The following is a 13849-nucleotide window of genomic DNA, read 5'->3' on the forward strand; positions in this document are numbered from 1 at the left end:
CACTGAAGGGAATTCCTTCTATGCATTTAGCGTCAATATATCTGTCTAGTCTTCCTCATTGCTAAGTAGAAAATCTATCAGTCCCTATATCACGCCTCGCTACATCTCTAGCTTGACTTTTCATTGATGAACACCGCCCCTACAAATCATCCGCGGCATGATGCTCAACTCCATCTCAACACGATAGACGCTAACCCTCACGGATCGACTTGCCTCGGCGGAGACAGAGATGGAGCGATTACAAGCAGTATGAAGGATGACGATAGTCATCCTTCAACCCCTCCCGTCGCACCGGTAATAGACATCACCAGACATGGACGAACCTCATCGGACACACCCTTCGATGATAGCGACGACGACGACGACGATGCAGAAGACACCGATCTAGTCATCGACTCCCAAAATGAGAAACCCGTGACTTGGGCCTCCCTGCCCAAAAAGGGCCAACTCGCGATCCTCACCTTTGCCCGTCTCTCCGAGCCCCTGACCCAGACATCGCTCCAGGCGTACCTCTTCTACCAGCTCAAGTCGTTCGACCCTTCGCTACCGGACTCGACTATTTCAACGCAGGCGGGGATCATGCAGGGCAGCTTTACCGCTGCGCAGTTTCTCACGGCTTTCTGGTGGGGTCGGTTGGCGGACGCGGAGTGGATGGGGAGGAAGCGTGTGCTGTTGATTGGGTTGCTGGGGACGTGTATCTCGTGTCTCGGGTTTGGGTTCTCGAGATCGTTTGCGGCGGCAGTGGTATTTCGGGTTCTCGGGGGGATTCTGAATAGTAATGTTGGGGTGATGCGGACGATGATTTCGGAAATTATCGAGGAGAAGAAGTAAGTGTACATGGTCTCGGCCGGGATGAAGGAGATTTCTGATGGTGTATTGTGCAGGTATCAGTCGCGCGCGTTCCTGCTGCTTCCAATGTGCTTTAATATTGGGGTTATTGTTGGCCCTATTATCGGGGGCTCGTTGGCCGATCCTATCAGCAGCTATCCTCATCTGTTTGGCCCTGGGTCATTTTTTGGTGGGAAGGATGGTGTGTGGTGGATGGAGCGGTGGCCGTTTGCGTTGCCGAATATCCTGAACGCTACGTTCACCTTTACTGCCTTTTTGGCTATCTTGTTTGGGCTCGACGAGGTATGTCTCTGTGCACATTTCTCGGACGGATCAGAATCTAACGCACCCGCTAGACACACGAGATTGCACGGTACCGAAGCGACTGGGGTCGCCAGGTCGGAAGAACGCTCGCCAGATTCTTCTCCCGAGGTCAGGTTCCAGGACATTATCGCCGGCTGAGGAACCTCGAGGACGACGAGTCCCTTTGTATGGACGGTAGCGTGATCAGCAGATCAGCCCCGTCTAGTCCGATCCGTTTGCAAGCGCTTCCTCGCCATAAACGGCCGGGGTTCCGTCAGATCTGGACCCGCAATGTCCTATTGACATTGCTTGTTCATTTCCTTCTAGCATTCCACACCAGCGCCTTTAACGCCATGACTTTTGTCTTTCTCCCTACCCCTAGGGCTCCAGAGAATAGCCGGCAAGGCTTCTTCCATTTCAGCGGTGGCCTCGGACTACCGTCCTCCCGTGTTGGTCTCGCAACGGCAATTATCGGGGTCATCGGCCTCCCGTTGCAGATCTTCGTATACCCTCAAGTCCAATCTCGTCTAGGGACCTTGACCTCTTTCCGTACCTTCTTGCCGTTTTCACCGCTGGCGTATATTCTGATGCCGTTCTTAGTGATCATCCCTCGGTATCCATGGCTAGTCTGGCCTGCCTTCACAGTTGTGGTTGGGCTGCAGGTTATTTCTCGGACGTTTGCTCTTCCTGCTGCTATCATTCTTGTGAATAATTGTGTTACTGATCCGTCGATTCTCGGTACGGTGCATGGCGTCGCTCAGAGTATAGCCAGTGCGGCGCGCACACTAGGTCCTTTCATCGGTGGATGGGGGCTTGGGCTGGGGTTAAAAAATAATCTTGTTGGTGGTATTTGGTGGGCACTAGCGTTGGAAGCATTGGTTGGGTGGTTGCTGCTGTGGACTATATATGAGGGAAAGGGGATCGAAAGAAGAAAAGACGGGAGAGAAAGCGCCCAGGAAGCATGATCCTATTGTCTAAAGCTTGCGCTGGCCTCGTTCGTTGGATAATAGTGATGGCGTTTGATATATGACTATGAGATACGAATTATGATAGATATGTCCACAACCGTTGTCGATAGAGAAGAAAAGAACAGTAGCTGATTTTATGATCATCAATTCGTTAAAGGACTGCATTAGATAGACTGCTAGTTCGTCCCGACTTGCCCTGGAAAATCCTCAGATTCATCTCATCGTCACCAGCATCATCATAGCTTCCGTTCTGCAGCTATACCCAGGATCAACACGTCATGCTCCAACAGGGCTAATGAACGCCCTGATTGCTTTCCTCGCATCCCCATCATGCGCCTTCAGCAACTCCGTCGCCTTAATCTTACTTAAGTCCAATTCCTGTACCTGCAGGACATTAGCAACGCCATACACACAAACTCCCCCACCTAGCCTGTTCCATGAAAGGCAAGGGTAACGCACCAATAAATTGACATCCTCCGCCGAAACCTTCACAGCCTTCTTCGTCACTGCTTGGGTCTTCTTGGCGTCTACCGTTCTGGCCGCTGCATCCGTACCCGGCGCAATCTCCAACCTACTCATCGCTTTCCCGAGCGCCTCCTGATCAGCGGACGAAGACTTATTGCCTGATTCCGCGCCGATCTCATTGGTGTGCAGGGAGGATAGCGCCGCAGCGGCTTTTCGGTCTTCGGCGTGGGCGGGGGGGGATCCCTCAGTAGAGTCCGGGTCATGCGATGCGGAGGGGAGTGAGTCCGACATTTTCAATGGGCCGTTGAAGGTAAATATATATTTGATGGATCAGTTGAGAGTAAGATGTTGTGATGCCTCCAAGGTCTCTTACTCCGCACGGATGACGCGATAAGAAAGTGGCCGATTACGATAAGGATGCGCCTTACTCAGTCTGGACTAGTGGGAAGAAGCTGATGACTCAGGCCGCGAATAAGCGCATGTTGCTTTTTTTCCCTCCCTTGCAGGCTTAGAGCGGGCACTCGTTGTGTGACTGTGATTGTGAGGCTGACTGTGACAGTAAGCGATCCCATTCTTACATGTGTCATTCTTAACTGCTAAGCTCTCCCGGACTGAGACTTGATTTCTTGGTCAATCCAGCATCTGATCGGATACTGAAGAAGCTTAAACAAGCTTGTTTATACTTATTGCGAGGCAAATAGCGTCGATCATTACCCTCACTATGGAAGACTGGACTCCAAGCTGTAAGTCATATATCCTTCGAAGAAGCCACAATGCAGGAACTGATGCTGACCGTGTCTATCAGCTTGGACTACGAAGCCCATCAAGCAAGATGTTGTCTATGATGATAGGGAAGGAGTACAAGCCGCTCTGAGCAAGCTCCAGAAGCTGCCTCCGCTTGTCACAACGCAAGAGGTACGGAGTAGTGTCCTGGTTTACTCTTGATTAGAGACAAGTGTGATGCTAACCGTCGAATTTCAGATTGCGAACCTGAAAAAGAGCTTGCGAAATGTTGCCTTGGGCAAAGCCTTTGTTCTACAAGGAGGTACATTGTCCTGCCCGAACTCCTGATATGGAGCCCTAACCACTGTCTGACCGCTGTGTTGCTTGTAGGAGACTGCGCTGAGCTGTTTGATTACTGTAATCAGGATATGATAGAAGCGAAGCTCAAATTGCTTCTGCAGATGAGTTTGATTTTGATTTGGGGTACATTTTCGTCTTCTGTCATCTATCGACACGTACTAATAGCGGCCAGGCGCAAACAAACCTGTAGTGCGAATCGCACGTATAGCCGGGCAATTTGCTAAGTGAGTTGCATGACCATGTCCTTCACCCGTGCCTTCCTTCGTTGCTGACAGAGTCAGGCCCCGGTCAAGCCCTATGGAGGTGGTCAACGGCGTTGAGATGCCCTCGTTCCGCGGTGACAACATCAACGGCTTCGCTGCCACCGCAGAATCTCGCAGGCCAGACCCGTCAAGGCTTGTCTCGGCGTACTTCCACTCCGCTACCACACTCAACTACATGCGCGCCTCACTCTCATCTGGTCTCGCGGATCTCCATTCCCCACTGGACTGGGGACTCGGTCACGTCATTGAGCCCTCCATCAAGGAGAAGTACGAGCGCATCGTCAGCCGAGTCAAGGACGCGCTCCGTTTCATGCACACCGTCGGAATCGACACAGACCGAGGCGTCGAGACCGTCGACGTCTTCACCAGCCACGAGGGCCTCCTCCTCGAATACGAGCAGAGTCTCACCCGCCTGCTCCGCAACCCACTCACCACAACTCCACAGCCCACAGCAAGCTACTACGCCACCTCAGCACACTTCCTCTGGATCGGCGACCGCACACGCCAACTCGACGGTGCCCACGTCGAATTCTTCCGCGGCATCGCCAACCCCATCGGCATCAAGATCGGCCCCAGCATGACCCCCGACGAGCTCGTCCGCCTCCTCGACGTCGTCAACCCCAACCGCGAAGTCGGCAAGGTAACCCTGATTTCCCGCTACGGCGCCAGCAAGATCAGCCAGCACCTCCCCGCCCACATCGCCGCCGTCCAGCGCGCCGGCCACCTCCCCGTCTGGCAATGCGACCCCATGCACGGCAACACGCAGACCACCCCCTCGGGCGTGAAAACACGGCACTTCAGCGACATCCTCTCCGAGCTGCGGCAGGCGCTCGAGATCCACCGCGCCGCGCAATCCTTCCTCGGCGGCATGCACCTCGAGCTCACCGGCGAGGCCGTCACGGAGTGTGTCGGCGGCGCGGGCGGGCTGACCGAGGAGGGGCTGAGCGAGCGGTACACGACGTTCTGTGACCCGCGCCTGAACGAGAAGCAGGCGTTGGAGCTTGCCTTTTTGGTCGCGGGATTCTACCGCGACATGGATGATGTGGAGGGCATGAACTCGATCTAAGTTCGATTGCTGCACAGTTATGAGATATAGAACGCATTGGATATGCGATCTCCTACTTTGGTTCGCACCACTTGATATGGTTGGCTATTGATGCTTCATACCTAGTTTCGGGGATATATTTCGGGCCTTAAAAGTCGTCTCTGCAGAATTGCATTGAATTGAGTCATAGTTGCACTTTCGGGAATTCATGATTAACATTGTCTTACCTCCTTTGTCTGTCGCTACACCACATGAGTGAACCTTTATGACTCGAGAGGTTATACTTCTATAGGCACTTATTGCAGCTGAAGCAGTGCACAATGAATGGGTGCATTTCGTGCATTGAACCATTGAAAGCATAACATACACTTGAAATCCAACCAAGTCCCTTGCCCAAATGCTAAGAGAATTAAATAGAACACAGTCATGAACTCCGCCAGGACACCTTTCACAAGCTAAAACCTCACTGGAGAAAAGAACAGAAACGAAAAAGAAGAATAAAAAGAACGTGTCCTAAGCTACGAGATCAAGGCCGTGCAGCAGACAGTCCACTTCTGGTCAGTCAACACTGTAGGCCGATCTCAAGCAACGAAAGACGTTCCAGTCCCTGCTTCGAGGACAGTCAGATGCCGAGTCTATCAGCGCACCATACCTGTCAGTCAGGGAACCAGAAAGTGGGTCCCAGCCCAATGCATAGTTCTCAAGGACCAGGGACATACACCTCCGAGAGGCCAGTCGGAAACCTGAACCGAGATCCATGCGAGAGAGCATGAGAAAAGTCGAGCGGAAAGGTAGATCAATAGGAAATGGAAAGAGAATATGTAAGGAATGAGAGTCGAAATTCAGCGGCCTGAAGTGAAGCTAATTTCCAACTCTGCCTGTAACATCCATTGTGCTCTCAATGCCCTCCCATGGTAGCTCCTCATCATCTTCCAAGTCAGTATCGTTGTTTTTGTGGGAAGATTTATCTGTGGTAGCAGTCACATCCGCGGCCCTTGTGGTGGCGGCGGTGTCGATCCCAATGGATTGAAGCGTGACCTCCATCTCTTGTTCAGTCATCTCGTGTCCGTTCTGTTTTTGGCCTTCAAGAACATCGTAGAGCGCATAGATTTGATCAGCTTTCAAGTCGATGTTTGTAAGAAGCTTTTCAATCTTGGCGGCCAACGATTTCCTCTGGCGTTTGCTCAACGAGGCATCCAGCTTATTATACGCCCCTTGATAGGTTACAAGCTGCATTTTCAGATGGGACAGTTCATCTTCCAATGCCTTGAGCACCGTTGCGAGAGCAACACCCGGAGATTGCGCAGGGCGCAACGTAGGCTCCTCATTGTAGACAGAAGGCTCAGGCATGCGCTCCGAAACTGGTACAGGTTTCGGGATCTTTACAGTCTCATGAGCATGGTCGCATTGCGAGTCACCGGGAATGCAGCGCTTGCAAACCGTGCAGTTCTTGCCATCATGCTGTGTAGCACTGTCCAAGGCCTTTTGTGCAGCCTGGGGCAATCGGCTTGGGTCCTCAGCTGCCAAATCAGCGTGATGGATAGTGATATCTGGCAGGATGAAAGCAGAAGTCATGTCGTCAGTAACAGGGCGACGTCTCCGCTGAGTAGTGGAGATGATGGAGTGATCCGAATGCCGTCTTGGGCGCTCAATGGGCACGGAAAGATTACTGTCTGCCTCAGCCATGTTGACTTTCGATGTGGCTGTCAGATCACCCATTGCCGAGGCGGGTCTTGCTATTGGGGATTTACTCTCCTTCATCGAGGATTTGCGAGGCGCAGCTGATTTTGATACACTTTGACGGGTAGAGTTTGCGGTCTCGTCTGCATTTTGAACTTTGGTCGAGATCGACTGTCGCCGTCTACGCGCAAGTCGTTCTTCTTCTAGGGTCTTCCGCAGTTGAGCGATTTCACATTCCTATACCAATCATATTAGTGGCAAGCAATTGTAAGCAAAGTAACAAACTCACGTCAACGAAGCTCAACAACGTCAAGTCTTGCTCTGTGGCAGAGGATTTCTTGGCATGACCAGTGGCGTCCTCAGTAGTTGAATCCAAAGGCTCAGTGACATCGACTTCTTCCACAATCACCCTTTTCACCCGCTGCTTTCCTGTGTTTGGCTGTTTCTTTGCTTTCGTGTTGCCTGTTTGCGTCCGAGTCTGGGATCTCTCAGCGCGGGAGCTCGAGGCCCTGGTCCGCGGCAGGTCAATCGAAAAAAGAGCTTCTTCGGCTCGCTCTTTCTCAAGACGAGAAATCTCCTTGTCGACCTGTTTAGAGATCTTTGTGCGCGAGTCTTCCACGCCGCCGGTCCTCTTCGATCTTGTACTCTTACTGGTAAGATCCTTAGTGGCCCGACTCGTGTCCTCACTTCGCTGCGTGTCGAGCTGGCCGCTTTCAACGCTTGCTTCCGTCGCGGTTGTTGCTTCTGAACGACCAGTATCCTCGCGAGATTTTGAGGCCAGCGAGACAAATTTAGCCAGTTGTGCTTTAAGTTCAGCATTCTCTTGCCGAAGGCTGTCATTCTCGCTCTTCAAATCTCGAGATTCGAGATAGGCTATTCCCAATTGAGAAACAGCCATGTCTCTCTCACGGTTTAATTTCTTCAGCGCCGCCTCGCTCATCTGCGCCTTCCGCTCTGCCATATCCAATTGGTTTTGCAAAGCTAGATTCGAAGCTTCGAGTTCTAAAGCAACCATTAGCATGAGTTTCTCGAACTGCAGCGGTAAGTTAACTTACTCTGATAATGAGACCCATCGTCTCTCCTGTGATCATCGTCTTCGGATTCATACACGCGAGGACGGCCGTGTTTGTCCTTGCGGTGAGACCTGCCAGCCTTCAAAGCCGCATTTTCCTGTCGCATTTCATCAATCTTTCTCTCCGCATCCGACTTTGCCCTTTCAAGCTCCGACACTTTGTCCTGCAAAAGTCTCAGAGAAACAAAGAGGGCCTTTTCGTCTTCTGGAATGGGAATCGCGTCGAGAGGGATATGTTCACGAGTCATGGACACATCAGCACCGTCATTCGGAGGAGAAACAAATCGTGTCGCCCTAGCTCGGCTCTGGCGGGTATAAACCGGTGTACCGTCTTCGTAGACACCCGAGACCAACTCCGACAAATTCGGAAGATCAGGAAGAAGAAAGGATTGCATAGTGCCCGTGTCACCAGCACCGTTGCTGGACGCGTTGCGCAGGTTGTTGTGTAACTTCCCCCGGCGCAGTTCCTTAGCATAAGCCTCCTGTGACGCTCTCTCCACCGCGTCTGCTATCTGATGAGAAAGGTTGACGTTTCCGAAGCGCGTCGCACGCGTACTGGTAGCCACAGGCTGAGGTCTCTCATCGGCAATGAAGGAACCGTCGTATGAATCGCGGACCTTTGCGTGCATTTCAGACAATGTCCGCCGCTGGTCCTTGCGGGCTGCTTTGGACGAAAGAGGGTCACGATTTTCCTTGTGGGCAAGACTGGCCTGTCTCAGCTGCGCATCTCTTCGTAGACTCTCACTGGCTGCTCTTCTCGAGGACACGCGCATGGCCGATTTCTGAGGCGTATGCGAGGTGGGATAATCGAGTCTGACAGCAGGTGAGGAAGACCGCACACTGTTTTCAATACTCATCAAGGAGTTTCGCGAGTCATCGAGCCGACGCGTCGGCTTGTTAATGCCCCGTCCAGCTTCAACCGATATGCTTTCCTCGGTGTCATCTTCGGAGGTGCCCACGGGGGAGAATTCAGGGAAGGCGCGTTCCAATGCAGAGGTATCGATGGCGTAGTCGGGCTCCTCGTCTTCAAAGTTGTTGATTTGTTTCCTGGCACTGCCTTTCATATCGGGCAATTTGGGACTGTTTTCAAAATGTTTCGTAGAGGCGAGGGCTTCATGCTCTGGGTCAAAATCGGAGCCAAACGACGCGAAGCTGTTTGTCGTGGCTTCGGAGCGTCTGGTATTCTCGCGCGACATGGTCAAAACATATGACGCGTCTTGTTCCAAAGCAAGTGTAGCGATACAAGTGAGTTGAACCTCAATTGACTTCAGACATGAATGCTTGTGCTTGATTTGGGATTGACGTTATAGCTGCCCAGAAGGTGATGGGTAATCGCTGGGTATGTTTTGGTAAAGCGCGTCGGCGGCCACGAGCGTCCACGCGAAAAGATAATGGCAACCAGGATATGGTTTCCCAACGGAGATTATAGAAGAGTAATGCAATTAATTAAAGCCGGATTATTTGCATCAGTCGCAAAATAATGCGATGGATGATCAGAAGTCAGTTTTGACACTCCGCGGGACGGGAAAAGAGGAGGCTGGGGGAGTTGTTGATTTGTTTACTCGGCCAGGTGGAGCTGCCGTCGGAGTGACCGCCTAAATAGTTCTATCTGCCATACGAGGACAACAACCAAAAAGCGCCCTGCAAGTATTTGCACTTTTCTGTTCTCCTCATACTTTCGGATACGAGTGCATCGAAGGCAAAGTAGCAATTTAAGAAATTGAGTATTTTCATTCGTCTCCTCCAACCGCGGGCGATCAAATCCTCGAGCAGCAGCGATATCATCTCAATGTACATGTTGAGATAAGGAACCACTAGAGAAATACAGAAGAGACAGATGACAACACATAAAAGAGGTTTTCCCGATGTAGCTCCAGACGCCATGCTATTAGAATTCCCCCCAGACCGTTATGAGAGGAAATGAATCGTCGTTAGTCATGCACGTAAAACCGCCGTCCGATGCAGGAGATAGAAGGCATTCAAGATGCAATCAGCGCTGCACACCTCCGAGCTGTAGGTGAAAGATTAGGTAGTGAGATAGCGAAACCTGCGTGGACTGCAAAGCTCTAGCGACTTTCAGAAGAATCTGCACGCGAATCGTGCTGCTCTCTGGAGGCACGAGGAGCAGTCGCCGGGAAATTGTCGCTGACGGGACTTGCTGCATCAATATGAATGGTAGGCACAACTGTCAGCTCGCGAAGAGGGGCGGCATGTTCGTTCCTTTCGGCGACGGGGCTGTGATACGGTGGGGCATCGCCCCAGTCTAGATGATCATATTCGGGAGGGGGAATGCTGAGAGCACCAACATCGGCCTCCTCAGCGCCTGGGGTGGATGGCAGGGTAGAGGCGGTAGAATGTGCCTGGGAGTGAACCCGAGTCAACGCACTTGGATCGACGGGACCCGTCGAGGCGGATGAGTAGGACTCTCCTCGGGAGTGAATGCTCGGGGCATCGACCATGGAAGACCTATTAGAAGTATCGAAACTGCCGGAAGCGCCGTTCGACAGTAGGGGGCGACGATCGGAATCGGGTGAAGTTGCGCGGACTCGCGATCCATCGTGACGAACGTAGCCCACGTCCGCGTAGCTTACACTGGCAATCCGCCTGCCGCGACCACGAGTCTGATGCTCTGTTAAAGCCGTAGCGAGATTGGTGGCACTATTGCTGGCATTAGTTGATGACCCACTTCTTGCACGTTGGCGAGCACGGAGTCGATCCTGTTCCCGTAAGATCTCTAGCTGAGCACGGTCTCCACGCTCGCGAGCCTCACGCCGTGCCTGTCGCCTAGCCTCGCGTTCTGCCAGTTCCTCGCGCCGGCGCTGACGGATTTCGTACAGCGATGCCATGAGCTCCTCTCGGCGAGCCTCTTCTTCTTCAGCGGTCTCGGGAAACTCGATCACGGTATCCATACCGTCTCTTTCACCTTCGCGTGCGATGACCTGTTCCTCAGGCTTTGGATTTGCAGAATAGGCAGGAAGAGTGGCCACGGACCGAATGGAAGCATCTCGACGGATGGGATTGGTCGTTCTCGCGGTTGTCATCTCCGTGGCTTCAGCGCCCGTAGCCGATCCGTTCCGAACGTCATTTGAGACTTGGTTATAGAACTTTCCAGGGTCCCAACGGTTCCATTTGTCTTTCAAGTATTTTCCTGGGAGATATTTAGGGGAGCAGCCCATCCGACGCAAATATTTCAGGCCGAAGTAGGAGGCGCCGAGCAGGAGGAACGAGACAACAATAGCCAGAGCGACCTAGCAGTCCAAACAGTTAGCTGAGAACAAGTGTAAAAGCAACATGATTACAAGGACGAACACTTACAATGACAAAAATGATGTTTCTATCACTGGCTTTGGAATTGGTGTCAGGGATGGTGTTGCCGCCATTCTGACGGGCCATCAGCCCACGAACCTGGGGTGAGATATACATCTCAGCCGCCCGATCCGCTAGGTATTAAGAATGTAGCGTCTCCTTTTTAAGTTCCTTTCAGGACGAATCTTGATGTCTTTGTTGTTAGCGAAAGAGATATCAAGGAACTGAAGTCACAGCGAAGAACACTTCGCTGAAGAGACAGCAGAGGCAGTAAGTCTCGGCGCAGGAGATCAGAGGTTATATATAGAAGTTAATAAATCGCATCAGATCATCACAGAACAATAGTATAGGTTAGGAAGATAGTGTTAACAATCCCTAAATCCATGATTGAGGACATGCACGGTGCAGATAAGCATGGAAGTGAAGGAGGTGAGAGGAGAGAGAAGAAAGAACGAAAAAGGCCTGGATTATGGTAGGATCTGTGATGATTTGGCTGGAGTATGGGGTAGATAGTAGACTAGTACTAGGACAATGATCCAACAGCAGAAACCGTATGCCTGAGAGTAGACCAAGCTAATCAGAGGCTGTCATTAATGGGCTGAAAGGAAGATCTCTTTGGTAGTAGTGCTGCCCAGGGTGGCTGGTGAAGTTGAAGGCGGAAGGCCGACAAATTGGTAACGTTAGAGAGGTAGGCCTCAAATTTTCCTGGCTATTTGGAGGACGTATCTATTGCTTACACACTCTAGTGCCCGTCCAGCTCCATAATTTTGACATCAAACAGGGACTGTGATTGTTAAGTATGGTACTCCATAGTCTACCATACCATGGTCGTTGCGACCGGTAAAAGCACCCGCCACAGTCCACTCCTTGCCAAGCTCGTGTGGTTTCACAATGACTGGCGGCTAGCTTATCAATTCTTGACGGCCGACGCAAGCCAAAGATCCATTTTTAGAATTGTACCGAACTGTCTGAGAATTTGAAGGATCCATCCATGATTTGTCCCGGGCTATTCCATGGTTCTTCTAGTTGTCTCGGAAGAACCGGAATGTGATACCAGAAATCTGTCTGATAGTGTCCTGCTTCAAGCCTTATAAACTCTGTATTGGCTATTCCGTAGATAGTCCGTGTGTGTTGGGAAGACCCATCCAAAGCTTCTTTCCAGCTTTATGCAACCGCAGCGGAAATGGGCAATTGGTCTGTTTCAGTAGCATTTCATCGCGGAGCAATCATTATCTTATCATTGGGGGAATATCATCTTCGTGTAGGAACATCGATTTACTCCATAGAGAGAAGCAATCGGTGAAAACACAGTAGAAAACATGACAGGTCTTGTCCTTCTTTGAAACAACGTAGCTACCTTAGTAGCCACCAGTCTTGCAGCCTGAAAATTAAGGTTGCACTAACAGGACTCCGGTCCTGAATGAGCACATCATCACTGTCTGTTAGAAAATAGAATACCGCCATGATCACAGATATAAGACCCTATCCTGACTGAATATAGCCCGGACACCCTTTTGGCCTAATTTACATGTGTTTTATAGACTCTGTTTGTCGGTAATAGATGCACCTGTCCTTCTTCCACTCTCTCTTAAACTGCCTCCCCTTCCGGTAGTCCATGTGCAGTATCTGTCCTGCAACCACACTACAGGTAACATCTTTCAATGTTCTTCCTTTATTATTGGATGTCACAGGTCTGAAGTATTGCAAGCTGTAATGCTTCTTTAATACTCTTAGTCTCCCTAATATCTTCTGAGTTCATGTCCGCAGACTGGGTCAACTTTGGGAAATTACGGTCGAAATGTGCAGACTCGTTATGTGCTTGTGGAGGACAAAGCCATTGGCTTGATATCCTGTTTCCTCCCTGGTCTGTGCACAGTGAGCTTTGTATTGGAGCAAAGCCTGTTGGTCAGACTCAGTCATGAATTTAGGGATCCGACTGTATCCACATTTCTCTACCTTCAGCCTGTCAAGGGCGGAAAACTGCTGAAGTAATATGAAAAATTCAGCCCAAGTCCGACTGCTACTACTGAGTACGTCCTTAAGGTGGAGGCGTCTCAACGTGTTCCGAAAGTGCCGGAGTTCTAGGAGGCACTCGCCGGACATTTCTGAAGACGTAAGCCGTAAGGAACGTAAGGGAGCCGATGGGCATATAAGGGTTGGTGAGCTTCGCGGTAGTTTATAGATCCCATGTGCGTAAACAGTTTCCAGGTTCTCGCCGTGTCCAAAGATTTGGCTTATACTGGAGCCTTGTTTTCGGCGCAACAACCGGCTACACCCAAGGCTAAGGCTTAGGTTTCGGAAACTCTCTATACCCCTCAAAATAGGGGAAGGAGTGGAGTGTGGGCTTTCAAGTAGATCAAGGGTAGACATACCCTCGGCCGACCCATCGTAAAAAAATCCCCAAACTCTCTAGCTTAGGTAGCTGCGCGAGTACAAGTGCATTGACTATCTGCTCGATTTGGTCGGCTGCTTCCATGGCATGGCAACCATAACGATATTTGTATAAAATCAGTACAACGCGCGTAAAGATGGGAATTGCTTGAGATGAAGCGCGAACTGTGTGCAAGAGCCAGCAAAGTCTCCAAGATTCCGAGCAGCTGTATCGTTGCAAAGATGATCATGACATTTGATAACCAATGTTTGGAGGTAGTGAGCATTGCCATTGCAGCAGAGCTCTTCAAACTTGATAAAGGGAAAGTGACCCCCCTGAACTTCCCGGTCCAGTTAGATCACAAAGGTCTGGAACATCAAGCGTGTGGCGCTGTAATAGAACACCTTGTTCACTTGACGAAGGATACCACACTTCCTCAAACGCATCTTGTCAATATATAACAAG

General features: G+C 51.0%; 5 protein-coding genes across 5 annotated transcripts; 2 read left to right on the forward strand and 3 right to left on the reverse strand.

Annotated features, from left to right (window-relative positions):
* Nucleotides 1-249: 249 nt before the first annotated feature.
* On the forward strand, nt 250-2096 carry ALT_5352 (putative MFS multidrug transporter; the record flags this gene model as incomplete). Its single annotated transcript, XM_033555198.1, has 3 exons — nt 250-827; nt 885-1131; nt 1185-2096. 3 exons carry the CDS (start codon nt 250-252, stop codon nt 2094-2096), a joined length of 1737 nt encoding a protein of 578 aa, XP_033411089.1.
* Nucleotides 2097-2375: 279 nt separating this feature from the next.
* Nucleotides 2376-2855, reverse strand: ALT_5353 (huntingtin-interacting protein K; the record flags this gene model as incomplete). The annotated part of the gene is made up of 2 exons (XM_033555197.1): nt 2376-2483; nt 2559-2855. 2 exons carry the CDS (start codon nt 2853-2855, stop codon nt 2376-2378), a joined length of 405 nt encoding a protein of 134 aa, XP_033411088.1.
* A 430-nt stretch (nt 2856-3285) lies between these two features.
* ALT_5354 (3-deoxy-7-phosphoheptulonate synthase class II) lies at nt 3286-4976 on the forward strand (the record flags this gene model as incomplete). The annotated part of the gene is made up of 6 exons (XM_089599899.1): nt 3286-3307; nt 3370-3479; nt 3546-3609; nt 3678-3752; nt 3820-3871; nt 3929-4976. The coding sequence occupies 6 exons, from the start codon at nt 3286-3288 to the stop codon at nt 4974-4976; spliced, it is 1371 nt and encodes a 456-aa protein (XP_089455776.1).
* An 840-nt stretch (nt 4977-5816) lies between these two features.
* On the reverse strand, nt 5817-8903 carry ALT_5355 (uncharacterized protein; the record flags this gene model as incomplete). Its single annotated transcript, XM_033555195.2, has 3 exons — nt 5817-6872; nt 6925-7637; nt 7691-8903. 3 exons carry the CDS (start codon nt 8901-8903, stop codon nt 5817-5819), a joined length of 2982 nt encoding a protein of 993 aa, XP_033411086.2.
* An 870-nt stretch (nt 8904-9773) lies between these two features.
* Nucleotides 9774-11100, reverse strand: ALT_5356 (uncharacterized protein; the record flags this gene model as incomplete). The annotated part of the gene is made up of 2 exons (XM_033555194.2): nt 9774-10955; nt 11023-11100. 2 exons carry the CDS (start codon nt 11098-11100, stop codon nt 9774-9776), a joined length of 1260 nt encoding a protein of 419 aa, XP_033411085.2.
* Between the last annotated feature and the right edge of the window lie 2749 nt (nt 11101-13849).

The sequence above is a fragment of the Aspergillus lentulus genome (assembly GCF_001445615.1).
Source record: "Aspergillus lentulus DNA, contig: Alt09, strain: IFM 54703, whole genome shotgun sequence".
NCBI lineage: Eukaryota > Fungi > Ascomycota > Eurotiomycetes > Eurotiales > Aspergillaceae > Aspergillus > Aspergillus lentulus.